This window comes from Aphelocoma coerulescens, unplaced genomic scaffold, assembly GCF_041296385.1.
Source record: "Aphelocoma coerulescens isolate FSJ_1873_10779 unplaced genomic scaffold, UR_Acoe_1.0 HiC_scaffold_143, whole genome shotgun sequence".
NCBI classification, from domain to species: Eukaryota; Metazoa; Chordata; class Aves; order Passeriformes; family Corvidae; genus Aphelocoma; species Aphelocoma coerulescens.
Window position 1 is genome coordinate 245,181 of NW_027183494.1, and position 25,954 is coordinate 271,134.

The 25,954-nt window shown below is 64.5% G+C and overlaps 3 protein-coding genes across 3 annotated transcripts in view; 1 reads left to right on the forward strand and 2 right to left on the reverse strand.

Moving 5' to 3' along the window:
• LOC138100821 (polyunsaturated fatty acid lipoxygenase ALOX15B-like) overlaps window positions 1–8,652 on the reverse strand; it is a 31,624-nt gene extending 22,972 nt beyond the window's left edge. The window contains exons 1-2 of the mRNA XM_068998685.1: window positions 8,506–8,652; window positions 1,885–2,287 (exon numbers count right to left, since the gene is read on the reverse strand). Coding sequence (XP_068854786.1) covers window positions 1,885–2,287; window positions 8,506–8,652 — 550 coding nt within the window. The remainder of the gene's footprint in view (window positions 1–1,884; window positions 2,288–8,505) is intronic.
• Window positions 8,653–8,796: 144 nt separating this feature from the next.
• FIS1 (fission, mitochondrial 1) lies at window positions 8,797–17,635 on the forward strand. Its single transcript, XM_068998684.1, has 5 exons — window positions 8,797–8,876; window positions 12,569–12,701; window positions 14,653–14,729; window positions 16,183–16,288; window positions 17,384–17,635. The coding sequence occupies exons 1-5, from the start codon at window positions 8,832–8,834 to the stop codon at window positions 17,473–17,475; spliced, it is 453 nt and encodes a 150-aa protein (XP_068854785.1). The 5' UTR covers window positions 8,797–8,831; the 3' UTR covers window positions 17,476–17,635.
• A 1,993-nt stretch (window positions 17,636–19,628) lies between these two features.
• The window catches only part of CHD3 (chromodomain helicase DNA binding protein 3), a 108,590-nt gene continuing 102,264 nt past the window's right edge, over window positions 19,629–25,954 (reverse strand). The window contains exons 38-41 of the mRNA XM_068998673.1: window positions 24,993–25,188; window positions 23,260–23,423; window positions 21,482–21,611; window positions 19,629–19,777 (exon numbers count right to left, since the gene is read on the reverse strand). Of these exons, the coding sequence (XP_068854774.1) occupies window positions 19,677–19,777; window positions 21,482–21,611; window positions 23,260–23,423; window positions 24,993–25,188 (591 nt within the window). The 3' untranslated portion in view covers window positions 19,629–19,676. The remainder of the gene's footprint in view (window positions 19,778–21,481; window positions 21,612–23,259; window positions 23,424–24,992; window positions 25,189–25,954) is intronic.

Sequence of the window (25,954 nt, forward strand, 5' to 3'; positions counted from 1 at the left end):
ACATCACAAGTGTCACCCGAGGGGGTGACACTGCCTGTACTGTCACAGGCGTCACCCACAAGAGTGATGTCACCTCTCACACCACCGGTGTCACCCGCGACAATGTCACCTCTCACATCACAGGTGTCACCCACGGCAATGTCACCTCTCACATAATCGGTGTCACCCACGGGGGTGACGTCATCTCTCACATCCCAGGTGTCACCCGTGGGGGTGATGTCACCTCTCACATCCCAGGTGTCACCTGCGGGGGTGACGTCACCTCTCACATCCCCGGTGTCACCTGTGGTGGTGACGTCACCTCTCACATCCCAGGGGTCACCCGCGGGGGTGACGTCACCTCTTACATCACGGGTGTCACCCACGGGGGTGACGTCACCTCTCACATCACAGGTGTCACCTGTGGCAGTGACATCACCTCTCAAATCACCAGTGTCACCCGTGGGGGTGACGCCGCCCGTACTGTCACAGGTGTCACCTGTGGCAGTGACGTCACCTCTCATGTCCCAGGGGTCACCTGCGGGGGTGACGTCACCTCTCACATCACCGGGGTCACCCGCGGGGGTGACATCACCTCTCACATCACAGGGTCACCTGCGGCGGTGACGTCACCTCTCACATCACCGATGTCACCCGCGGGGGTGATGCCGCCTGTACTGTCACAGGTGTCACCTGTGGCAGTGACGTCACCTCTCACATCACCGGTGTCACCTGCAGTGGTGACGTCACCTCTCACATCACCGGTATCACCTGTGGGGGTGACGTCACCTACAGTGTCCCAGGTGTCACTTCCAGAGCCGGTGACATCCCCTAAAATACCACAGGTGTCACCTACAGAGATGACATCATCTATAGTGTCACAAGCGTCCCCCACAGAGATTGTGATGTCACCCGCAGCGCCACAGGTGTCACCCATGGAAATGACGTCACCTGCGGTGTCACAGCTGTCACCTGCGGAGGTTGTGACACCACCCACAGCGTGACAGGTGTCGCTTTCGTGGGTGGTGACATCACCGGTGACATCGCAGGTGTCACCTGTGGCATTGCCGATGCCACCTGCGGTATCACACCTGTCACCTAATGTCACCTGTGCCATCACAGATGTCACCTGTAGCACTGCCAGTGTCACCCGGACCATCACAGGTGTCACCTGTGGCACTGCCAATGTCACCTGTGGCAGCGCTGATGTCACCTGTGCCATCGCAGGTGTCACCTGTGGCACTACCAATGCCACCTGTGCCATCGCAGGTGTCACCTGTGGCACTACCGATGTCACCTGGACCACCACAGGTGTCACCTGTGGCAGCGCCGATGTCACTTGGACCACCACAGGTGTCACCTGTGGCACTGCCAATGTCAGCCGGACCATCACAGGTGTCACCTATGGCACTGCCAATGTCACCTGTGGCACTGCCAATGCCACCTGTGCCATCGCAGGTGTCACCTGTGGCACTGCCAATGTCACCTGTGCCATCGCAGGTGTCACCTTTGGCATTGCTGATGTCAGCTGGACCATTGCAGGTGGCACCCGTGGCACTACCAATGCCACCTGTGCCATCACAGGTGTCACCTGTGGCAGCGCTGATGTCACCTGTGCCATCACAGGTGTCACCTGTGGCACTACCGATGTCACCTGGACCACCACAGGTGTCACCTGTGGCAGCGCCGATGTCACCTGGACCACCACAGGTGTCACCTGTGGCACTGCCAATGTCAGCCGGACCATCACAGGTGTCACCTATGGCACTGCCAATGTAACCTATGGCACTGCCAATGTCACCTGTGCCATCGCAGGTGTCACCTGTGGCAGCGCCGATGTCACCTGGACCACCACAGGTGTCACCTGTGGCACTACCGATGTCCCTGCAGTGTCACCGCCCTCACCTGTGGTGGCAGTGCCGATGTCACCCGCGGTATCCTCAGGCTCCTCCTCCTCCTCCGGCTCCTCCTCCAGCTCCTCCTCCTCTGGCTCCTCCTCCTCATCGGTGTCCCCTGTCCCCTCACTGTCCCCTGTCCCCTCGTCCTCCGTCCCCTCATCCTCCGTCACCTCGTCCTCGCTGTCCCCTTCGTCCTCCTCGCTGTCCTCGCTGTCCCCGCTGTCCTCGCTGTCCCCGTGCTCCGCGGTGTCCCCGGCGGTGTCCCCGGCGGTGTCCCCAAGCTGTCCCCACACGCTGAGGGTCTCCAGGTACCAGGAGCTCTCGGGGAGGCCCCCGCAGGGCCCCTTGTGCACCTGCACGAGCAGCAGCCGCCCCAGGGGACGGGGGACACGGACGGTGTACTCTGTCACCTGTGGGGGGACAGTGGGGACAGCGTTACTGTGTCAGTGTGTCACTGGCGCTGTGTCACTGGCACTGTACCGCTGTCACTGTCACTCAGTGTGTCACTGTCACTGTGTCACCGTCACTGTCACTGTGTCACTGTCACTGTGTCACTGCATCACTGTCAGTGTGTCACTGTGTCACTGGTGCTGTGTCACTGCATCACCGTCACTGTGTCACCGTCACTGTCACTGTGTCACTGTCACTGTATCACTGCATCACTGTCAGTGTGTCACTGTGTCACTGGTGCTGTGTCACTGCATCACCGTCACTGTGTCACCGTCACTGTATCACTGCATCACTGTCAGTGTGTCACTGTGTCACTGGTGCTGTGTCACTGCGTCACCGTCACTGTGTCACTGTCACTATGTCACTATCAGTGTGTCACCGTCACTGTGTCACCGTCACTGTTGGTGTGTCACTGTCACTGTATCACTGCATCACCGTCAGTGTGTCACTGTGTCACTGGCGCTGTGTCACTGCGTCACCGTCACTGCGTCACCGTCACTGTGTCACCGTCACTGTGTCACTGTGTCACTGTGTCACTGTTATTGTGTCCCCTTTTTGGGGGTCTTGGGGACATCTGGGTCCCTTTTAGGGGTCTTGGGGACATCTGGGTCCCTTTTGGGGGTCTTGGGGACACTGTCAGTGTATCACTGTGCCACTGTCACTATGTCACTGCGTCACTACCACAATGTCACTGTCACTATCACCGTGTCACCGTCTCTGTGTCACTATCACTGTGCCACTGTGTCACTTTCACTGTGTCACTTTCACTGTATCACTGTCACTGTGTCACTGTGTCACCGTGTCACGTCTCCGTGTCACTGTCACTGTGTCACTGTCGCTGTGTCACTGTCGCTGTGTCACCATCACTGTCACTGTCAGTGTGTCACTGTCACTGTGTCACTGTATCATTGTCACTGTGTCACCATGTACCATTGTCACTGCGTTCCTTTCACTGTGTCACTATCAGTGTGTCACTATCAGCGTGTCACTGTATCGCTATCACTGTGTCACCATGTCACTATCACTGTGTCACTGTCACTGTGTCACTGTCGCTGTGTCGCTCTCAGTGTGTTATTGTCACTGTGTTGCTATCACTGTGTCACTGTGTCCCACTGTCGCTGTGTCACTGTCAGTGTGTCACTGTCATTGTGTCACCATCACTGTGTCACCATCACTGTCAGTGTGTCACCATCTCTGTCTGTGTCACTGTCCCTGTGTCACCATCTGTGTCATTGTCACTGTGTTGCTGCCACTGTGTCGCTGTCACTGTGTCACTGTCAGCGTGTCATTGTGTCACTATCAGTGTGCCACCGTGTCACTGTCACTGTGTCACTCAGTGTGTTATTGTCACTGTGTTGCTGTCATTGTGTCACTGTGTGTCACTGTCACTGTGTCACTGTCAGTGTGTCACTGTCAGTGTGTCACTATCACTGTGTCACCGTCACTGTGTCACCGTCTCTGTCTCACTGTGTCACTGTCACTGTCCCTGTGTCACTGTCACTGTGCTGCTGTCACTGTTGCTGTGTCACTGTCACTATCACTGTGTCACCACCACTGTGTCACCATCTGTGCCATTGTCACTGTGTTGCTGTCATTGTGTCACTATCAGTGTGTCACTATCAGTGTGTCACTGTATCACTATCACTATGTCACTGTGTCACTATCACTGTGTCACTGTCAGCGTGTCACTATCAGTGTGTCATTGTGTCACTGTCACTGTGTCACTCTCAGTGTGTTATTGTCACTGTGTCACTGTGTGCCACTGTCGCTGTGTCACTGTCAGTGTGTCACCGTCACTGTCAGTGTGTCACCATCTCTGTCTGTGTCACTGTCCCTGTGTCACCGTCCCTGTGTCACCATCTGTGTCATTGTCACTGTGTTGCTGCCACTGTCGCTGTCACTGTGTCACTGTCAGCGTGTCACTGTGTCAGTGTGTCACCGTGTCACTGTCACTGTGTCACTCAGTGTGTTATTGTCACTGTGTTGCTGTCATTGTGTCACTATCACTGTGTCACCGTCACTGTCAGTGTGTCACCATCTCTGTCTCACTGTGTCACTGTGTCACTGTCCCTGTGTCACTGTCACTGTGCTGCTGTCACTGTCGCTGTGTCACTGTCACTGTGTCAGCATCACTGTCACCATCTGTGTCACTGTCACTGTGTTGCTATCACTGTGTCACTGTCGGTGTATCACTGTGTCACTATCAGTGTGTCACTGTCAGCGTGTCACTGTCAGCGTGTCAGTGTGTCACGGTCAGCGTGTCAGTGTGTCACTGTCAGTGTGTCAGTGTGTCACTGTCAGTGTCACCGTGTCACTCTCAGTGTGTCATTATCACTGTGTCACTGTCATGGTGTCACTGTGTGTCACTGTCGCTGTGTCACTGTCAGTATCTCACTATCACTGTCCCTGTGCTGCTGTCACTGTCGCTGTGTCACTGTCACTGTGTCAGCATCACTATCTGTGTCACTGTCACTGTGTTGCTATCACTGTGTCACTGTCGGTGTATCACTGTGTCACTATCAGTGTGTCACTGTCACTATCAGCGTGTCACTGTGTCAGTGTATCACTGTCAGTGTCACTCTCAGTGTGTTATTGTCACTGTGTCACTGTCATTGTGCCACTATCACTGTGTCACTCACTGTCAGTGTGTCACCGTCTCTGTCTCAGTCACTGTGTCGCTGTCACTGTCAGTGTGTCACTGTCCCTGTGTCACTGTCACTGTGCTGCTGCCACTGTCACTGTGTCACCGTCTCTGTCACTGTGTCACTGTCACTGTGTCACTGTCCCTGTGTCCCTGTCACTGTCACCGTCTCTCACTGTCACTATCAGCATGTCACTGTCTCTGTGTCACTGTCACTGTGTCACCATCTCTGTCTCACTGTCTCTGTGGCACTGTGTCACTTTCCCTGTGTCACTTTTATTGTGTCACTATCACTGTGTCACTGTGTCGCTGTCACCGTCGCTGTCATTGTCACTGTGTCACTGTCAGTGTGTCACTATCACTGTGTCACTGTCACTGTCAGCATGTCACTGTGTCACCGTTTCTGTCACTGTGTCCCTGTCACTGTGTCCCTGCAGCTCATACTGTGTCACCTGTACAGGGAACATCAACAGGGACACTGCGGACAGCGTCACTGTCACACCTCATACTCTGCCACCTGTGAGGACAATGGGGACAGTGGGCACAGTGTCAGTGCCTCAGTGTGTCACCTGCACAGGGGACGTCAATGGGGACGTTGGGGACAGCATTGTCCGTGTGTCATTGTCACCAAACCAGGTACCTGGTCACCTGTACAGGGGACACAACTGTCACCGTGTCACCGTGTCCCTGTCACCGAGTCAGGCACTCAGTCACCTGAGGGGACACTGGGGACATCAGTGGGGACACTGTCACCAAAGTGGGTACTTGGTCACCTGTGGGGACACAGGGACTGTCGCTGCAGCGCTGCCACCATCACCAGGCCACTGTTGTCACCATCGCCGTGCCACCATCACCGTGCCACCGTTGTCACCATCGCTGCGTCCTCTTTGTCCCCATCACCGTGCCACCGTTGTCACCATCGCTGCGTCCTCTTTGTCCCCATCACCAGGCCACCGTTGTCACCATCGTTGCGTCACCTTTGTCACCATCACCAGGCCACCGTTGTCACCATCGCTGCGTCACCACCACTGTGCCACCGTTGTCACCATCACCATGCCACCGTTGTCACCATTACTGTGTTACTGCCACCATGTCACCACCGCTGCCACCATCACCAGGCCACCATTGTCACCATTGCTGTGCCACCTTCGTCACCACCGTGCCACCGTTGTCACCACTGCTGTGCCACCTTTGTCACCACCGTGCCACCATTGCCACCATCGCTGTGTTACTGTCACCACGTCACCACCGCTGCCACCATCACCAGGCCACCATTGTCACCATCGCTGCGTCACCTGTGTCACCATCACCGTGTCACCGCTGCCACCACCACCGTGCCACCGCTGTCACCATCACTGTGTCACCTCTGTCACCACTCTGCTACTGCTGTCACCACCACCGTGCCACCGTTGTCACCATCGCTCTGTCACCGCCGTCCCCACTGCTGTGTCACCGCTGTCACCACCACCGTGCCACCATTGTCACCACCACTGTGCCACCGTTGTTACCATCTCTGTGTCACTTTTGTCACCACCATGCCACCATTGTCACCATCGCTGTGTCACCGTTGTCACCACCACCGTGTCACCGCTGTCACCACCACCACGCCACCGCTGTCACCATCGCTGTGCCACCGCTGTCACCACCACCACGCCACTGCTGTCACCATCGCTGTGCCACCGCTGTCACCACCACTGTGCCACCGTTGTCACCACCACCGTGCCACCGCTGTCACCATCTCTGTGTGACCTTTGTCACCACCGTGCCACCGCTGTCACCACCACCACGCCACCGCTGTCACATCGCCGTGCCACCACCACCACGTCACCGAGCCACCGTCACCCGCTGCGGAAGTGTCACCGGTGTCACCGTCGTTGCGTCACCGCTGCTGTGGCCCCACCACCGGGCCAGCACTGCTGTGTCACCGCTGTCCCCAGCACCCACTGGGGGACGGTGCCACCGTGCCACCGCCCTGCAGCGGCGCTGTCCCACCACTGTGCCACCACCCCCGTGGCCCCGTGTGCCCTGCCCCACCCTGCCGGCGATGGCGACACCGTCCCCGTGTCCCCAGGGCCACCCACGGAGGTTCACCTGCCACAGCCCCGCCCTGGGTGTCACCTCCACGTCACCGAGTGTCCCCCACCCCCCTCAATGCCCACGTCCCCTTTTTGGGGGGGCCTGGGGGACATCTGGGTGCCTTTTTGGGGGGTCTTGGGGACACCTGGGTCCCTTTTGGGGGTCTTGGGGACACCTGGGTCCCTTTTGGGGGGGCTGGGGGACATCTGGGTCCCTTTTGGGGGGGCTGGGAACATTTGGGTCCCTTCTGGACGTCTTGGGGACATTTGGGTCCCTTTTGGGGGGTCTTGGGGACACCTGGGTCCCCTTTGGGGGTCTTGGGGACACCTGGGTCCCTTCTGGGGGTCTTGGGGACATCTGGGTCCCTTTTGGGGGGTGCTGCTGCTTCCTGAGGGGACCCAGATGTCCCCCAAAATCCCCCAAAGGGAGCCAGGTGTCCCCCAGCCCCCCCCACATCCCGCTAGGACTGTCCTGCCCCCCCTCCCCCTCCCTCAGAGGTGACACAGCCCCCCCAAACATCCCCCAGACCCCCCCAAACACCCCCCAAGTCCCCCTAAGACCCCCCTGACCCCCCCAGAAGTGACACAGCCCCCCCCAAAGTCCCCCAGACCCCCCAGCTTCCCCCAAGTCCCCCTAAGACCCCCCAGCTCCCCCAGAGGTGACACAGCCCCCCCAAAATCCCCCAGACCCCCCCCAAACACCCCCCAGCTCCCCCTAAGACCCCACTGACCCCCTCAAAGGTGACACAGCCCCCCCAAAGTCCCCCAGACCCCCCAAGTCCCCCTAAGACCCTCCTGACCCCCTCAGAGGTGACATAGCCCCCCCAAACATCCCCCAGACACCCCCAGCCCCCCCAAGACCCCACTGACCCCTTCAGAGGTTACACAGCCCCCCCAAAGTCCCCCAGACCCCCCAAATCCCCCCAAGTCCCCCTAAGACCCTCCTGACCCCCTCAGAGGTGACACAGCCCCCCCAAACATCCCCCAGACCCCCCCAAAAACCCCCCAGCTCCCCCTAAGACCCCATTGACCCCTTCAGAGGTGACACAGCCCCCCCAAAGTCTCCCAGACCCCCCAAATCCCCCCAAGTCCCCCCCTGACCCCCCCCAGAGGTGACACAGCCCCCCCAAACATCCCTCAGACCCCCCCAAACATCCCCCAGCTCCCCCTCAGAGGTGACACAGCCCCCCCAAAGTCCCCCAGACCCCCCAAATCCCCTCAAGTCCCCCTAAGACCCCCCTGACCCCCCCAGAGGTGACACAGCCCCCCCAAACATCCCTCAGACCCTCCCAAACACCCCCCAGCTCCCCCTCAGAGGTGACACAGCCCCCCCAAAGTCCCCCAGACCCCCCAAATCCCCTCCCTGCACCCCCCCCGCCGCCCCCTCCCCTCAGAGCAGCCCAGGGCCCCCCCCCCCACTCCCCTCACGCACCCCCCCCTTGTCCCCCTCCCCGTTTCTCACCGCGCCGCAGACGAAGTCGGGCCCCCAGCGGTCGAGGGGCGTTTTGGGGCTGCGCCCGCGGGTCCCCACGAGCGTCACGGCGATGGCGTCGCTGGTGCCGGCGGCGGGAGCGGCTCCGGTGCGGACCCGCACCCGGTACGCGGCCATGGCGGCGGCTGAGGCGGTGATTGACGCGGGGCGGAGCCAATGGCGCCGGGCCTCACGCGCGCTCCAGCCAATCAGAGCGCGGCGCGCAGGGGAGCGGCCAATAGCGGCGAGGGGAGGGGAAAAGGGGCGGGGATAAGCCGTCACGTCCGCCTTCACTTCCGGCGCCGCTTCCGGGTGCGATGGACCCCGAGTTCGACGATGTGGTGGCGGTGGAGGATCTGATGGTGAGGCCACGCCCCTCAGCGCCTGGACACGCCCCTTTTTGGCGGCCACACCCACCCCATGGACCCCCCCAACAGCCGCGACCCCCCCGGGCCACGCCCCTTTTGTACCCGGCCCGCGCCCCCCCGTCCCCGCTGTGCCCGCCGTGGCCACGCCCCCTCCGCCGTGGCCACGCCCCCTCCGCCGTGGCCACGCCCCATCAGGGACCCCCTCCTCCCCCGCTCCCCCCCCCCCCCCCGGCTCTGGGTTTGGCCCCGCCCATTTTCGGGGTAACCCCGCCCCCAACACGGCCTGACCCCGCCCACTAAGCAAGCCCCGCCCCCCAGTACCCCCCCACTACTCCCAGTATCTTGTCAGTATCCTTCCCAGTGCGCCCAGTGTCCTCCCAGTATCCTCCTTCCGGTGCTCCCAGTGTCCTCCCAGTTACCGCCCTCCAGTGCTCCCAGTGTCCTCCCAGTTACCGCCCTCCAGTGCTCCCAGTGTCCTCCCAGTGTCCTCCCAGTATCCTCCCAGTATCCTCCTTCCAGTGCTCCCAGTTTCCTCCCAGTGTCCTCCCAGTATCCTCCTTCCAGTGCTCCCAGTGTCCTCCCAGTTACCGCCCTCCAGTGCTCCCAGTGTCCTCCCAGTTACCGCCCTCCAGTATCCTCCCAGTGTCTTCCCAGTATCCTCCCAGTATCCTCCCTCCAGTGCTCCCAGCATCCTCCCAGTGTCCTCCCAGTATCCTTCCAGTTACCGCCCTCCAGTGCTCCCAGTATCCTCCCAGTATCCTCCCAGCATCCTCCTTCCAGTGCTCCCAGTGTCCTCCCAGTATCCTCCCTCCAGTGCTCCCAGTGTCCTCCCAGTATCCTCCCTCCAGTGCTCCCAGTGTCCTCCCAGTTACCGCCCTCCAGTGCTCCCAGTATCCTCCCAGTATCCTCCCAGTTACCGCCCTCCAGTGCTCCCAGTGTCCTCCCAGTATCCTCCCTCCAGTGCTCCCAGTGTCCTCCCAGTATCCTCCTTCCAGTGCTCCCAGTGTCCTCCCAGTTACCGCCCTCCAGTGTTCCCAGTGTCCTCCCAGTTTCCTCCCAGTTACCACCCTCCAGTGCTCCCAGTGTCCTCCCAGTATCCTCCCTCCAGTGCTCCCAGTATCCTCCCAGTTACTGCCCTCCAGTGCTCCCAGTATCCTCCCAGTATCCTCCCTCCAGTGCTCCCAGTATCCTCCCAGTGTCCTCCCGCCAGTGCTCCCAGTGTCCTCCCAGTTACCTCCCTCCAGTGCTCCCAGTGTCCTCCCAGTGTCCTCCCGCCAGTGCTCCCAGTGTCCTCCCAGTTACCTCCCTCCAGTGCTCCCAGTATCCTCCCAGTTACCTCCCTCCAGTGCTCCCAGTGTCCTCCCAGTTACCTCCCTCCAGTGCTCCCAGTGTCCTCCCAGTTACTGCCCTCCAGTGCTCCCAGTGTCCTCCCAGTATCCTCCCAGTTTCCTCCCAGTATACTCCCAGTATCCTCCCAGTCCTCCCAGTATCCTCCCCACTGCCCCCAGTGTCTCCCCATATCCCCCATGACCTCAAGTGACCCCTCCAGACCCCTGATCCCTTTGACCCCCCCATGACCTCTGAGCCCACGACCCCCGGCCTGCCGTGACCCCGGAACTCCTGACCCCGTGACCAAGTGACCACGCGGCTCCTGACTCCTCCCCCGTGACCCCGTGACCCCATGACCCTGATACCTCCTGACCCCACTGACCCCCAAATCCCCCATAACTCCCTACCCACAGCGACCCTGACCCCTGTAACCCCTGATGACCCCTGACCCCACAACCCTTGACCCCGTGTCCCCATGATGGTGCCACACCCGCTGACCTTTGTCCCCGTGACCCCCTGGTGACCCCTGACCGCCTTGACCCCTGACCCCACATGATCCCTGCTGACCCCCCCCATCCTCCTGATGTCCCCCGGTGTCCCCCGTGACCCCATGACCCCCCTGACCCCTGACAACCCCGGTGTCCCCCTGACCCCGATGACCCCGCTGACCCCGCTGACCCCCAACAACCCTGGTGTCCCCCTGACCCCGATGACCCCACTGATGTCCTGACCCCGCTGACCCCCCTGACCCTGCTGTCCCCCCTGACCCCACTGTCCCCCCTGACCCCCAACAACCCCGGTGTCCCCCTGACCCCGATGACCCCACTGTCCCCCCTGACCCCACTGTCCCCCCTGACCCCCAACGACCCCAGTGTCCCCCTGACCCCGCTGACCCCTGACAACCCCGGTGTCCCCCTGACCCCGCTGACCCCGCTGACCCCCCTGACCCTGCTGTCCCCCCTGACCCCCAACAACCCCGGTGTCCCCCTGACCCCAATGACCCCACTGACCTCCTGACCCCGCTGACCCCCCTGACCCCACTGTCCCCCCTGACCCCCAACAACCCTGGTGTCCCCCTGACCTCAGTGACCCCGCTGACCCCCCTGACCCCGCTGACCCCCTGACCCCGCTGTCCCCCTGACCCCCAACAACCCCAGTGTCCCCCTGACCCCCATGACCCCGCTGTCCCCCCTGACCCCCGACAACCCCGCTGACCCCCCTGACCCCTCTGTCCCCCCTGACCCCCGACAACCCCGCTGTCCCCCTGACCCCAATGACCCCCCGACCCCGCTGTCCCCTCAACCCTGCCGTCCCCCCTGACCCCCAACAACCCCGGTGTCCCCCTGACCCTGATGACCCCACTGACCCCCTGACCCCGCTGTCCCCCCTGACCCCCAACAATCCTGGTGTCCCCCTGACCCTGATGACCTCGCTGACCCCCTGACCCCACTGTCCCCCCTGACCCCCAACAACCCCGGTGTCCCCCTGACCCCAGTGACCCCGCTGTCCCCCCTGACCCCCAACAACCCTGGTGTCCCCCTGACCCCCTGACCCCGCTGACCCCCCTGACCCCGCTGTTCCCCATGACCCCCAACAACCCCAGTGTCCCCCTGACCCCCTGACCCCACTGTCCCCCCTGACCCCCAACAACCCCAGTGTCCCCCTGACCCCCTGACCCCGCTGACCCCCATGACCCCCAACATCCCCGGTGTCCTCCTGGTGCCCCCCCAACCCCCCTGATGCCCCCCGGTGCACCCCTGACCCCGCTGACCCCCCCAACCCTGGTGTCCCCCCATCCCCCCCCCGACACCCCTGACCCCGATGCCACCCCTGACCCCCCACTGACCCCTCCTGACCCCGCTGACCCCCCCCCGACCCCGGTGTCCCCCCCACTCCCCTGCTGTCCCCCCTGACCCCGTTGTCCCTCCCATCCCCCCAATACCCCCCGGTGCCCCCCTGACCCCGCGGACCTCCCCAGTGTCCCCCCCCACCCCCCACTGACCTCTCCTGACCCCTCTGACCTCGGTGTCCCCCCGGACCCCACTGACCCCTCCTGACCCCGCTGACCTCTCCTGACCCCAATGCTCCCCCCAACCCCCTGCTGACCCCCCCGACCCCGGTGTCCCCCCTGACCCCACTGACCCGTCCTGACCCCAGTGCCCTCCCCACCCCCCTGCTGACTCCCCCTGACCCCAGTGTCCCCCTTGACCCTGGCGCCCCCCCCATACCTGTCCTGACCCCGATGCCCCCCCCACCCCTCTGGTGTCCCCGCTGGCCCCGCTGACCCCCCCTGACCCCCCTGACCCCGCTGACCACCCGGACCACCCTGACCCCGCTGACCCCTCTGCTGTGTGCAGGCGCTGGAGCGGCGCTACGCTGCGGAGCGCCAGCAGGGGGCGCTGTCGCGGCAGTGCCGGTTCGAGTACGGCTGGGGGCTCGTCCGGAGCCGCTACCAGGAGGACATCGCCCGCGGGGTGGCGCTGCTGGCTGGTGAGGGGTGGGGCTAACACAGGGGGCGGGGCTAACACAGGGGGCAGGGCTAATACAGGGGGCGGGGCTAACACAGGGGGCGGGGCTAACACAGGGGGCGGGGCTAATACAGGGGGCGGGGCTAATGCGGGGGCAGGGCTAACACAGCACCGCCATCGCCTGTGGGGTGGGACTGATACAGGGGGCGGGGCTTACACAAGGGGCGGGGCTAACACAGGGGGCGGGGCTAACACAGGGGGCGGGGCTAACGCAGGAGGCGGGGCTAACGCAGGGGCGGGGCTAACACAGGGGGCGGGGCTAATGCAGCAGTGCCATTGCCCATGGGGGGGCGCTGCTGGCCGGTGAGGGGCGGGGCTAATGCAGGGGGCGGGGCTAATATGGGGGTGGGGCTAACACAGGGGGCGGGGCTAACGCAGGGGGCGGGGCCAATACGGGGGGGCTAACACAGGGGGCGGGGCTAACGCAGCACTGCCATCGCCCATGGGGGGGCGCTGCTGGCCGGTGAGGGGCGGGGCTAACGCAGGGGGCGGGGCTAATACGGGGGCGGGGCTAACGCAGGGGGCGGGGCTAATATGGGGTGGGGCTAACGCAGCACCACCTTCGCCCACGGGGGGGCGCTGCTGAGCAGAGAGGGCGGGGCTAATGCAGGGGGTGGGGCTAATACAGGGGCAGGGCTAACGCAGGGGGCGGGGCTAACACCGCACCGCCATCGCCTGTGGGCGGTGCTGCTGGCCGGTGAGGGGCAGGGCTAATGCAGGGGGCGGGGCTAATACGGGGGTGGGGCTAATGCAGCATCACCATCGCCCACGGGGTGGCGCTGCTGGCCGGTGAGGGGCGGGGCTAATACAGGGGCGGGGCTAATATGGGGTGGGGCTAACACAGGGGGCGGGGCTAATACGGGGTGGGGCTAATGCAGTACCACCTTTGCCCACGGGGTGGTGCTGCTGAGCAGAGGGAGCGGGGCTAATGCAGGAGGTGGGGCTAATACAGGGGCAGGGCTAACGCAGGGGGCGGGGCTAACGCAGCACTGCCATCGCCCATGGGGGGGCGCTGCTGAGCGGGGGGGGCGGGGCTAATGGAGGGGGTGGGGCTAATGGAGAGGGTGGGGCTAATATGGGGCGGGGCTAATGCAGGGGGTGGGGCTAGTGGAGGGAGCGGGGCTAATATGGGGCGGGGCTAATGCAGGGGGTGGGGCTAATGGGGGCGGGGCTAATATGGGGCGGGGCCAACACGGGGTGGGGCTAATGGAGGGGGTGGGGCTAATGGAGGGGGCGGGGCTAATACGGGGCGGGGCTAATGCAGGGGGTGTGGCTAATACAGGGGGCGGGGCTAATATGGGGCGGGGCTAACGCAGGGGGTGGGGCTAATGGGGGCGGGGCTAATATGGGGCGGGGCTAACACAGGGGGTGGGGCTAATGGAGGGAGCGGGGCTAATATGGGGCTGGGCTAATGCAGGGGGTGGGGCTAATGGGGGCGGGGCTAATATGGGGCGGGGCCAACACAGGGGGTGGGGCTAATGGAGGGGTTGGGGCTAATGGAGAGGGTGGGGCTAATATGGGGCGGGGCTAATGCAGGGGGTGGGGCTAATGGGGTGGGGCTAATATGGGGCGGGGCTTACACAGGGGGTGGGGCTAATGGAGGGGGTGGGGCTAATGGAGGGGGCGGGGCTAATACGGGGCGGGGCTAATGCAGGGGGTGTGGCTAATACAGGGGGCGGGGCTAACGGAGGGGGCGGGGCTAACGCAGCACCGCCATCGCCCACGGGGTGGCGCTGCTGAGCAGAGGGGGGCGGGGCTAACGCAGGCAGGAGGCGTGGCCATGGCGAGGCCATGGGGGGGGGCTATGAGGGGGCTCTGGGGGCGTTCTGGGGGCGCTATGGGGGAAATATTTGGGGGTTGGGGTCTCTGGGGGGGGGTTCATGGCCCTGTTCCTGTCCCCTCCCCCCCCCCAGAGCTGCTGCCTGAGACCCCCCCGGAGGAGCAGCGCGATGTCCTGTTCTACCTGGCCCTGGGCAACTACCGGCTCAAGGTGGGCACACGGGGACAGCGGGGGGGACGGCGGGGGGATCGGGGACATTGGGGGGACAGAGAAGAAACGTGGGGGGCTCGGGGAGGTGACAGGAGGTGACAGGTGACAGGAGGTGACAGGAGGCGGCAGGGAGGTGGCAGGAAGTGGCAGGGAGGTGAAGGGAGCCACAGGTGACAAAGGTGGCAGGAGGTGCCACAGGCGACAGGGAGGTGGCAGGAGGTGGCAGGGAGGTGGCAGGGAGGTGGCAGGGAGGTGACAGAGGTGGCAGGAGGTGACAGAAGGTGGCAGAGGTGACAGGAAGTGGCAGGAGGTGAAGGGAGGTGACAGAGGTGGCAGGGAGGTGGCAGGGAGGTGGCAGGAGGTGACAGAGGTGACGGGAGGTGACAGGGAGGTGGCAGGGAGGTGGCAGGGAGGTGGCAGGAGGTGGCAGAGGTGACAGGGAGGTGGCAGGAGGTGAAGGGAGGTGGCAGAGGTGGCAGGGAGGTGGCAGAGGTGGCAGAGGTGGCAGGAGGTGACAGAAGGTGACAGAAGGTGGCAGGAGGTGGCAGAGGTGGCAGAGGTGGCAGGAGGTGGCAGGAGGTGGCAGGGAGGTGGCAGGGAGGTGGCAGGGAGGTGACAGAGGTGACAGAAGGTGGCATGAGGTGGCAGAGGTGACAGGGAGGTGACAGGAGGTGACAGGCAGGTGGCAGAGGTGACAGGAAGTGGCAGGAGGTGAAGGGAGGTGACAGGAGGTGGCAGGAGGTGACAGGGAGGTGGCAGGGAGGTGGCAGGGAGGTGGAAGGAGGTGAAGGGAGTGACAGAGAGGTGACAAAGGCGGCAGGAGGTGGCAGAGGTGAAGGGAGGTGGCAGAGGTGGCAGGGAGGTGGCAGAGGTGACAGGAGGTGGCAGGAGGTGACAGAGAGGGGACAAAGGTGGCAGGAGGTGGCAGAGGTGACAGGAGGTGGCAGGGAGGTGAAGGGAGGTGGCAGGAGGTGGCAGGGAGGTGGCAGAGGTGACAGGAGGTGACAGGAGGTGGCAGGAGGAGGCAGGAGGTGACAGGAGGTGACAGAGGTGGCAGGGAGGTAGCCGAGGTGGCAGGAGATGCCAGAAGGTGCCAGGAGATGCCAGGGAGATGCCAGAAGGTGCCAGGGAGGTGCCAGGAGGTGCCAGGGAGATGCCAGAAGGTGCCAGGGAGGTGCCAGGAGGTGCCAGGGAGGTGCCAGAAGGTGCCAGAAGGTGCCAGGGAGGTGCCAGGGAGGTGCCAGGAGGTGCCAGAAGGTGCCAGGGAGGTGCCAGGAGGTGCCAGGAGATGCCAGGAGATGCCAGAAGGTGCCAGAAGGTGCCAGGGAGGTGCCAGGGAGGTGCCAGACAGTGCCAGGGAGGTGCCAGGAGGTGCCAGGGAGGTGCCAGACGGTGCCAGGAGGTGCCAGGAGGTGCCAGAAGATGCCAGGAGGTGCGGCGGGTGTCCCCACAGGAGTACGAGCGCTCCCTGGAGCACCTGGAGCGGCTCCTGGCAGCGGAGCCCCAGAACCCGCAGGTGCTGCGCCTGCGGAGCCGCGTCCGGAGCCGCCTGAGGCGCGGTGAGGGGACGGCGGGGACGGGGGGGGGGGCGTGACGTGGGACCCCCAGGGACCCCCAGGGACCCCAGAGTGACCCCAGAGTGACCCCACAGTGACCCCAGAGTGACCCCACAGTGACCCCCCCGAGTGACCCTTAAAGCCCTCCCAGTGACCCCCAGTGACCCCCAGGGACCCCCAGTGACCCCCAGGGACCCCAGAGTGGCCCCAGAGTGACCCCGCAGTGACCCCCAGTGACCCCAGAGTGACCCCACAGTGACCCCAGAGTGGCCCCAGAGTGACCCCAGAGTGGCCCCACAGTGACCCCACAGTGACCCCCCCGAGTGACCCTTAAAGCCCTCCCAGTGACCCACAGTGACCCCCAGTGACCCCCCAGTGACCCCCAGTGACCCCAGAGTGGCCCCAGAGTGACCCCAGAGTGACCCCCCAGGGACCTCCCCAAGTGGCCCTTAAAGCCCTCCCAGTGACCCCCAGTGACCCCCAGTGACCCCCAGGGACCCCAGAGTGACCCAAATGACCCCAGGGACCCCCCAGTGACCCCAGAGTGACCCCAGGGACCTCCCCGAGTGACCCTAAAGCCCCCCCCAGTGACCCAAATGACCAAAAGTGACCCCACAGGGACCCCCCTGAATGACCCCAGGGACCCCCCAGTGACCCAGAGTGACCCCACAGGGACCCCCCTGAGTGACCCCAGGGTCCCCAGAGTGACCCAAATGACCCCCAGTGACCCCCCCAGGGACCCCCCGAATGACCCCAGGGACCCCCCAGTGAACCAAATGACCAAGAGTGACCCCCGGTGACCCCAGAGTGACCCTCGGTGACCCCCCAGTGACCCCCAGTGACCCCAGAGTGACCCTCAGTGACCCCCCCCACCAAGAGTGACCCCCAGTGACCCCAGAGTGACCCCCAGTGCCTCCCCAGTGATGCCCCGTGACCCAGAGTGACCCTTAAAGCCCCAAAGTGACCCCCCAGTGACCCCAGAGTGACCCCCAGTGCCCCCCCCGTGACCCCCAGTGACCCAGAGTGACCCTTAAAGCCCCAAAATGACCCCTCAGTGACCCCCCCCGAGTGACCTCTGTCCCCTCCCCCCCTCTCCAGACGGGCTGGTGGGCGCGGCCATCGTGGGGGGCGTGGTCATGGGCGTGGCCGGGCTGCTGGGCGTGGCCATCTCGCGCGCCACCCGGCACTGACCCCGCCCCCCGCCCGGCCCCGCCCCTCCCCCCACCGCCGGCACGTGGCGGTGACGTCACGGGGGGGGGACCCCCGCGAACGTGGGACTGACGTCATCAGAGGGACACCACGGCGGCGCGATGACGTCGCGATGACGTCGCGGTGACGTCACGGCCGCTGCTGACCCCCCCCCCCCCACCTCTCCCCCGGTGCCTTGGGGACACCCGTGTCCCCCCCCCTCCCCCACCCCCCCACTGTCCCCTCCCCCCGCTGTAAATAAACCTCGTTGGGCTCCGTGTGACGTCACTGATGGGGGAGGGGCGGGGCAGCGCCCATCCCCCACCGCGGGGGGGCGGGGGGGGGGGGGGACACGGGGACGTTGGGGGGGGAGGGGGGAGGTGACGCTGCGCGTGACCATCCCCACGGTGACCGTGGCCACCCCAGGTGACCACCCCCGTGACTCGTGGTGGCCGTGACCCCACAGGTGACCGTGGCCATCCCCACCCCCACGGATGACCATCCCCACGGTGGCCAGGACCCCACCACAGCTGATGGTCCCCGCGGTGGCCAGGCCACCACCCCCCCCGGTTGACCACCCCCACAGTGGCCACGAGCATCCCCACAGTGGCCACCACCTCCCAGCTGACCACTGCCCTGCTGCCCACGCCTCATGGTGGCCTCGCCGTCCCTGTCCCCATGTCCCCTCTGTCCCTGTCCCCTCCCCCTTGTCCCCGTGACCTCCCCCCCGTCCCTGTCCCCTCCCCCTGTTCCTGTCCCCCTGTCCCCTCCCCTGTCCCCCTGTCCCCGTCCTTGTCCCCTGTCCCCGTGTCCCTTCTCCCTTCCCTGTCCCCTCCCCTGTTCATGTCCCCCCGTCCCCTCCCCCCTTCCCCTGTCCCTGTCCTTGTCCCCTCTCCCTGTTCCCTTGTCCCCTCCCCCTGTCCCCGTCCCCGTGCCCTCCCCTTGTCCCCCTGTCCCTGTCCCCCTGTCCCTCCCTGTCCCCTCCCCCCTCCCCGTCCCTGTCCCCTCCCTCTCCTCCTGTCCCCTCTCCTTGTCCCTGTCCCCCTCCCCCATCCCCGTCCCCTGTCCCTATCCCGTCCCTTGTCCCTCTGTCCCTCCCTGTCCCCTCCCCCTGTCCCCGTCCCTGTCCCTCTGTCCCTGTCCCCTCTCCCGTCTGTCCCTTGTCCCCCTGTCCCCTTGTCCCCCTGTCCCTCTGTCCCTCTCCCCTGTCCCCCTATCCCTCCCCCTGTCCCCTCTCCTTGTCCCTGTCCCCTCTCCCCCTCTCCCCTGTCTGTCCCTTGTCCCCCTGTCCCTCCCTGTCCCCTCCCCCTGTCCCCGTCCCTCTCCCCCTGTCCCTTGTCCCCCTGTCCCCCTGTCCTGTCCCTTGTCCCCCTGTCCCTTGTCCCCCTGTCCCCCCTTCCCCTCTCCCCCTGTCCCTGTCCCCCTGTCCCCTCTCCCCCTGTCCCTGTCCCCTTGTCCCCCTGTCCCTCTGTCCCTCTCCCCCGTCCCCCTATCCCTGTCCCCCTGTCCCTCCCCCGTCCCCTCTCCTTGTCCCTGTCCCCTCTCCCCTGTCTGTCCCTGTCCCCCTGTCCCCTTGTCCCCTGTCCCTCTCCCCCTGTCCCTCTTCCCCTGTCCCTGTCCCTGTCCCTCTCCCCCTGTCCTGTCCCTTGTCCCCCTCTCCCCCTGTCCTGTCCCTTGTCCCCCTGTCCCTCTGTCCCTGTTCCCTCTCCCCCTGTCCCTCTTCCCCTGTCCCCCTGTCCCCCTGTCCCGAGCCCCCCCAGGCCACTTCGGAGCCGGGTGCCGTAGCCAAGGATCCGGGGTTTATTCGCTGCGGTTAAACAAGAGCCCGAGCCCGGGTTGGGGGGCGGGGGGGGGGGTGGGGGTGGGGGGGCCCTGGGGACCCCGAGAGGACCCCGCGGGGCCCGGCTGGGGACCCCCCCCCGCCCGGGGATATATTCATATTTATATATTCATATTTATAATCGCAGTGGTCCTCGCCCCCCCCCCCCCAACCCCAACCCCCTCCCCACCAAAAAAAAAAAAAAACGCCCCCAACCCCCACCCCGGGGCGCTGCCCCTCCCCTCCCTCCCCCCCCCCCCCCCACCCCCTCCGCCGGATTTGGGGTGAATTCGGGCGTTTCTGGCAATGGGGGGAGGGAGTCGGGGGGGGGGGGGGGGTCCCCGGGCCGGGGGGGGGGGGGCCCCCCCAGGGCCCCCCTTGATCTCAGTCGTCGATGCAGATCACCTCCCCCCCCCGCGGCTCCTTCTTCTCCAGCCCTTCGGCCTCGCGCTCCCGCTTCACCAGCACCGGGGGCCCGTTGGCGGCTGGGGGGGCACGGGGGGGTGGGGGAGGGGTCGGGGGAGGGCACGGAGACCCCCGGGGACACCCCAGGGACCCCTCCCCCACCCCCCACCCCCCCCCTCCGCCACCCACGGAAACCCCTCCCGCCTCACCAGCACCGCGGGGCACGGAGACCCCTCCCCCGGAGAGGTGACACCCACGGGGACACCCCAAGGATGTCCCACCCAGGGACCCCCCCAGGGACCCCCCCCCAGGGACCCCTCAATGACCCCCCACCCACGGACCAGAGCCCCTCCCCCCACCATGTCCCCATTTTGGGACCCCCCGCTTTGTCCCCAGGTTTTGGGACTGCCCCTAAATGTCCCCATTTCAGGGACCCCCCCCCCAATGTCCCCCATTTTTGGGCTCCCCCCACAATGTCCCCATTTTAGGGACCCCCCCAATGTCCCCAGGTTTTTGACCCCCCCAGTGTCCCCAGGTTTTGGGCCCCCCCAGTGTCCCCAGGTTTCAGAGACCACCCCAATGTCCCCCCTTTTTGGGCTCCCCCCACAATGTCCCCATTTTAGGGACCCCCCCAATGTCCCCAGGTTTTTGACCCCCCCAGTGTCCCCAGATTTTGGGGCCCCCCCAATGTCCCCAGGTTTTTGGGACCCCCAGTGTCCCCATTTTAGGGACCCCCCCAATGTCCCCAGGTTTTTGGGCCCCCCAGTGTCCCCAGGTTTCGGGGACCCCCCCAATGTCTGCAGGTTTTTGGGACCCCCCCCAATGTCCCCAGGTTTTTGGGACCCCCCCAATGTCCCCAGGTTTTTGGGCCCCCCAGTGTCCCCATTTTAGGGACCCCCCCAATGTCCCCAGGTTTTTGGGCCCCCCATGTGCCCAGGTTTTGGGGACCCCCCCAACGTCCTCAGGTTTGGGGAACCCCCTCAATGTCCCCCATTTTTGGGCTCCCCCCACAATGTCCCCATTTTAGGGACCCCCCCGATGTCCCCAGGTTTTTGGGACCCCCCCAATGTCCCCAGGTTTTTGGGTCCCCCCAATGTCCCCAGGTTTTTGGGCCCCCCAGTGTCCCCATTTTAGGGACCCCCCCAATGTCCCCATTTCAGGGCCCCCCTCAGTGTCCCTATTTCAGGGACCACCCCAATGTCCCCCATTTTTGGGCTCCCCCCACAATGTCCCCATTTTAGGGACCCCCCCAATGTCCCCAGGTTTTTGGGACCCCCCCAATGTCCCCAGATTTTGGGTCCCCCAATGTCCCCATTTTTAGGGACCCCCCAATGTCCCCAGGTTTGGGGAACCCCCCCAATGTCCCCCCTTTTTGGGCTCTCCCCACAATGTCCCCATTTTAGGGACCCCACCAATGTCCCCAGGTTTTTGGGCCCCCCAATGTCCCCATTGTAGGGACCCCCCCAATGTCCCCAGGTTTTTGGGACCCCCCCAATGTCCCCAGGTTTTTGGGCCCCCAGTGTCCCCATTTTAGGGACCCCCCCAATGTCCCCATTTCAGGGCCCCCCTCAGTGTCCCTATTTCAGGGACCACCCCAATGTCCCCAGGTTTTTGGGCCCCCCAATGTCCCCATTTTAGGGACCCCCCCAATGTCCCCAGGTTTTTGGGTCCCCCAATGTCCCCATTTTAGGGACCCCCCCAATGTCCCCAGATTTTGGGGCCCCCCCAATGTCCCCTATTTCTGCCCCTCCCCCCAAAGTGTCCCCGTCTCTGGGGACCCTCACCGGAGATGAAGGAGCCGGGTGGCATCTGGCTGTAGTTGGCTCCCCCGGGGGGGGGGAGGGCTCCGGCCGGGGGGGTCCCGAAGGTGCCCCCGTAGCTCGGGGGGGTGGCGTAGGGCCCCGGCGGGAAGGTCTGGGGACAAGGGGACACCGCTGTCACCTCCCGCTGCCACCAGAACCCCCCCCCCCCAAGCTGAGGGGGGTCCCCAAGGTGCAGGGGTGTCCCCAAGATGAGGGGTGTCCCCAAGGTGAGGGGGGTCCCCAAGGTGAGGGGTGTCCCCAAGGTGAGGGGGGTCCCCAAGGTGAGGGGTGTCCCCAAGGTGCAGGGGTGTCCCCCGGGTGGGGTGTCCCCAAGGTGAGGGGGGTCCCCAAGGTGCAGGGGTGTCCCCAAGGTGAGGGGGGTCCCCAAGGTGAGGGGTGGCCCCAAGCTGAGGGGGATCCCCAAGGTTCAGGGGTGTCCCCAAGATGCAGGGGTGTCCCCAAGGTTCAGGGGTGTCCCCAAGGTGAGGGGTGTCCCCAAGGTGAGGGGTGTCCCCAGGGTGAGGGGTGTCCCCAAGATGCAGGGGTGTCCCCAAGGTGCAGGGGTGTCCCCAAGGTGCAGGGGTGTCCCCAGGGTGGGGGGATGTCCCCAAGGCGCAGGGGTGTCCCCAAGGTGCAGGGGTGTCCCCAAGCTGAGGGGGATCCCCAAGGTTCAGGGGTGTCCCCAAGGTGCAGGGGTGTCCCCAGGGTGGGGGGGGATGTCCCCAAGGTGAGGGGTGTCCCCAAGGTTCAGGGGTGTCCCCAAGGTGCAGGGGTGTCCCCAAGGTGAGGGGTGTCCCCAGGGTGGGGGGGATGTCCCCAAGGTGGGGGGGGATGTCCCCAAGATGCAGGGGTGTCCCCAAGCTGAGGGGGATCCCCAAGATGCAGGGGTGTCCCCAAGCTGAGGGGTGTCCCCAAGATGCAGGGGTGTCCCCAAGGTTCAGGGGTGTCCCCAAGGTGAGGGGGATCCCCAAGATGCAGGGGTGTCCCCAGGGTGGGGGGGATGTCCCCGGGGGGGGGGTGGAGGATGTCCCCAAGGCAGGTGGTCGGTCCCCAAAGTGGGGGGGATGTCCCCAGGACACACTGGCCACGTCCGCAGGACAGGGTGGCCATGCCCTGGGGCAGAGTGGCTACATTCTGGGTCAGAGTGGCCAAATCCCAGGACAGAGTGGCCACGTCCCCAGGACAGAGTGACCATGCCCTGGGGCAGAGTGACCACATCTCAGGACAGAGTGGCCACATCTCAGGACAGAGTGGCCATGCCCCCAGGACAGAGTGGCCACATCCCAGGACAGAGTGGCCACGCCCCCAGGACAGAGTGACCATGCCCTGGGGCAGAGTGACCACATCTCAGGACAGAGTGGCCACAGGACAGAGTGGCCACATCCCAGGACACAGTAGCCACATCCCAGAACAGAGTAGCCACACCCCAGAACACAGTAGCCACACCCCAGGACAGAGTAGCCACATCCCAGAACAGAGTAGCCACACCCCAGAACACAGTAGCCACACCCCAGGACACAGTAGCCACACCCCAGAACACAGTAGCCACACCCCAGGACACAGTAGCTACACCCCAGAACACAGTAGCTACACCCCAGAACAAAGTGGCCACATCCCAGAACACAGTAGCCACGCCCCAGGACAGAGTGGCCACATCCCAGGACACAGTAGCCACACCCCAGAACACAGTAGCCACACCCCAGGACAGAGCGGCCACGTGCCCGGGGCGTGTTCGGGGGGGGGGGGGGGGGGCGACTTACGGGCGGGGGGTGGCTCTCGGTGCCCTTGCTGGCCAGGCGGCTGAGGATGCTGCGCTCGGACATCTGGAGGCGGGCGGCGATGGGGGGGATGCGGGACAGGGTGGCCGGCAGGCGCGTCACGTCCGCCTTCATGTCACTCAGCAGCTCCTCCAGCTGGTTCAGCACTGCCAGCGGGGCCGGGGGGGGGACAGAGAGAGAAAAACAGGGGCGGGGGGGGCCCGTCAGCGCCGGGGGGCCGTCCCGCACCTACTCGCAGCTTACTCGCAGGTTACTCACGGGTTACTCACGGGTTACTCAGGGGTTACTCCCGGGTTACTAATGGAACACGGGGAGAGGGGGGTGGGTGGGAGATACTCACGTGAGGAGGGGGAGTGGGGAGGGGGAGAGGGAGGAGCCTGGGAGGTACTCAGGGGATACTCAGAGCCTACTCGGGGGCTGCTCCTGCGCGGGGGGAGTGGTGCATGCTTGGGGGGGCGGGAGGGGGGCTTGGAGTAGGGTGGGAGTACTCGGGGGGTGCTCCGGGGTTACTCTGGGGGTACTCGTGGCTTGCTCTGGGAGTACTCTGGAGTTACTCTGGGTTTACTCCTGACTTACTCAGGGTATGCCTCACTCACTCTGGAGGTACTCCAGGGTTACTCTGAGTATCTCCTCAGGTACTGTAGAGATACTCCGGGGTTGCTTTGAGTACCTCCTCGGGTACTCCAGAGATACTCCAGGGTTACTTTGAGTACCTCCTCGGGTACTCTGGAGATACTCCGGGGTTACTTTGAGCATCTCCTGGGGTACTCTGGAGATACTCCGGGGTTACTCTGAGCATCTCCTGGGGTACTCTGGAGATACTCCGGGGTTACTTTGAGCATCTCCTCGGGTACTCCGGAGATACTCCAGGGTTACTTTGAGCATCTCCTCGGGTACTCCGGAGATACTCCGGCGTTACTTTGAGTATCTCCTGGGGTACTCCAGAGATACTCTGGGCCTGCTCCTCAGATACTCCGGGTTTACTCCTCAGCCACACTAAAGACCTGGGACGCACCAGGGATCCTCCACAGCCACACCAGAGCTACTCGGGGCAGCCTCATCCCCTACTCCGGGGTTACTCCTGCCGCGGGCGCCAGGGCCCAGCGCTACTCCTCGCTTCCTCCGGGGATACCCCTGGCATTAAACGCACCGGGGATACTCCGGGCTTACACCGGGGGCGCTCCGGCGCATGCAGACACCGGCGCTACTCCAGCCTTACTCCCGGCATGCACCGCGGCCACTCCGCCCGCGGGGATACTCGGGGGATACTCCGCAAAAACACCCCCGGGGTGGGGTGGGGAGGGGAGGGGAGGGAAGGAGGGGAATCGAGGCATGAACTACTCCAGAGATACACACAGGACGGCACTAGGGACATACTCCAGGTTTACACCACAGATACTCAGCAGCGACACCTCAGCGCCAAGCCACAGCCCCGGGAGCCCCTCAATCCGCGCCCGGCCTTACTCCGGCTTTACTCCGGCCTTACTCCGACTTTACTCCGACTTTACTCGCACCCCAAAAAAAACACCCGCGGGCAGCTCGCGGCCCCTCCCCGGCGTGCCCCAGGCCCCCAGAAAGCACACGCAGAGCAAGGATACACCGGGAGGCGGCGGTTGGGAGCAGAACCCCTCTTTAATGGTTGCTGGACGCGTACAGAGGTGCGAGGCGCTACACGGGGCGTCCGCGCCGGGCGCGCCGGCCCCCCCGCCTCTTACCCTTGTGCAGGACGGCGTTCGCGGGCTTGTTGCCCGCCAGCGACTCCTTGGACAAGTGCTGGTGGCTCTCGGCCAGGCACTCGACCTCGGCGAAGCGCGTGTTGAGGGCCATGGCGGGGTGGCTGGGGTCCTGCGTCATGTTCAGGTAGGCGGCGCGGCGCAGCTGCTCCTCGATCACCAGCGCCTGCTCCAGCAGCTGCGGGGGCGGCGGGGAAGGGGTTAAACGGGAGGGGGGGGGGGTGGGAGAGGGGGGAGGGGGTCAGGCAACAGCTGGAGGGGGTCAGGTTTGGGTGAAGGCAACAGCTGGAGGGGGTCAGGGGTCCGCGCAGTACAGCCCTGACTTCATCGGCATCTGGAGGGTCCAGGTGTTGGGGGGGCCTGGCCCTGATCTCATCAACATCTGGAGGGTCCAGGTGTTGGGGGGTCCAGCCCTGATCCCAACATCTGGAGGGTCCAGGGATTGGAGGGGCCTGGCCCTGATCTCATCAACATCTGGAGGACCCAGGTGTTCACGTGTCCAATTCTGATGTTGCCCAACATCTGGAGGGTCCAGGTGTTGGGGGGTCCAACCCTGATCTCATCAACATCTGGAGGATCCAGGTGTTGGGGGGTCCAACCCTGATCTCATCAACATCTGGAGGACCCAGGTGTTGGGGGGGCCAGCCCTGATCTCATCAACATCTGGAGGACCCAGGTGTTCATGTGTCCAATTCTGATGTTGCCCAACATCTGGAGGGTCCAGGTGTTGGGGGGTCCAACCCTGATCTCATCAACATCTGGAGGATCCAGGTGTTGGGGGGTCCAACCCTGATCTCATCAACATCTGGAGGATCCAGGTGTTGGGGGGGCCTGGCCCTGATCCCATCAACATCTGGAGGACCCAGGTGTTCATGTGTCCAATTCTGATGTTGCCCAACATCTGGAGGGTCCAGGTGTTGAGGGATCCAGCCCTGACCTCATCA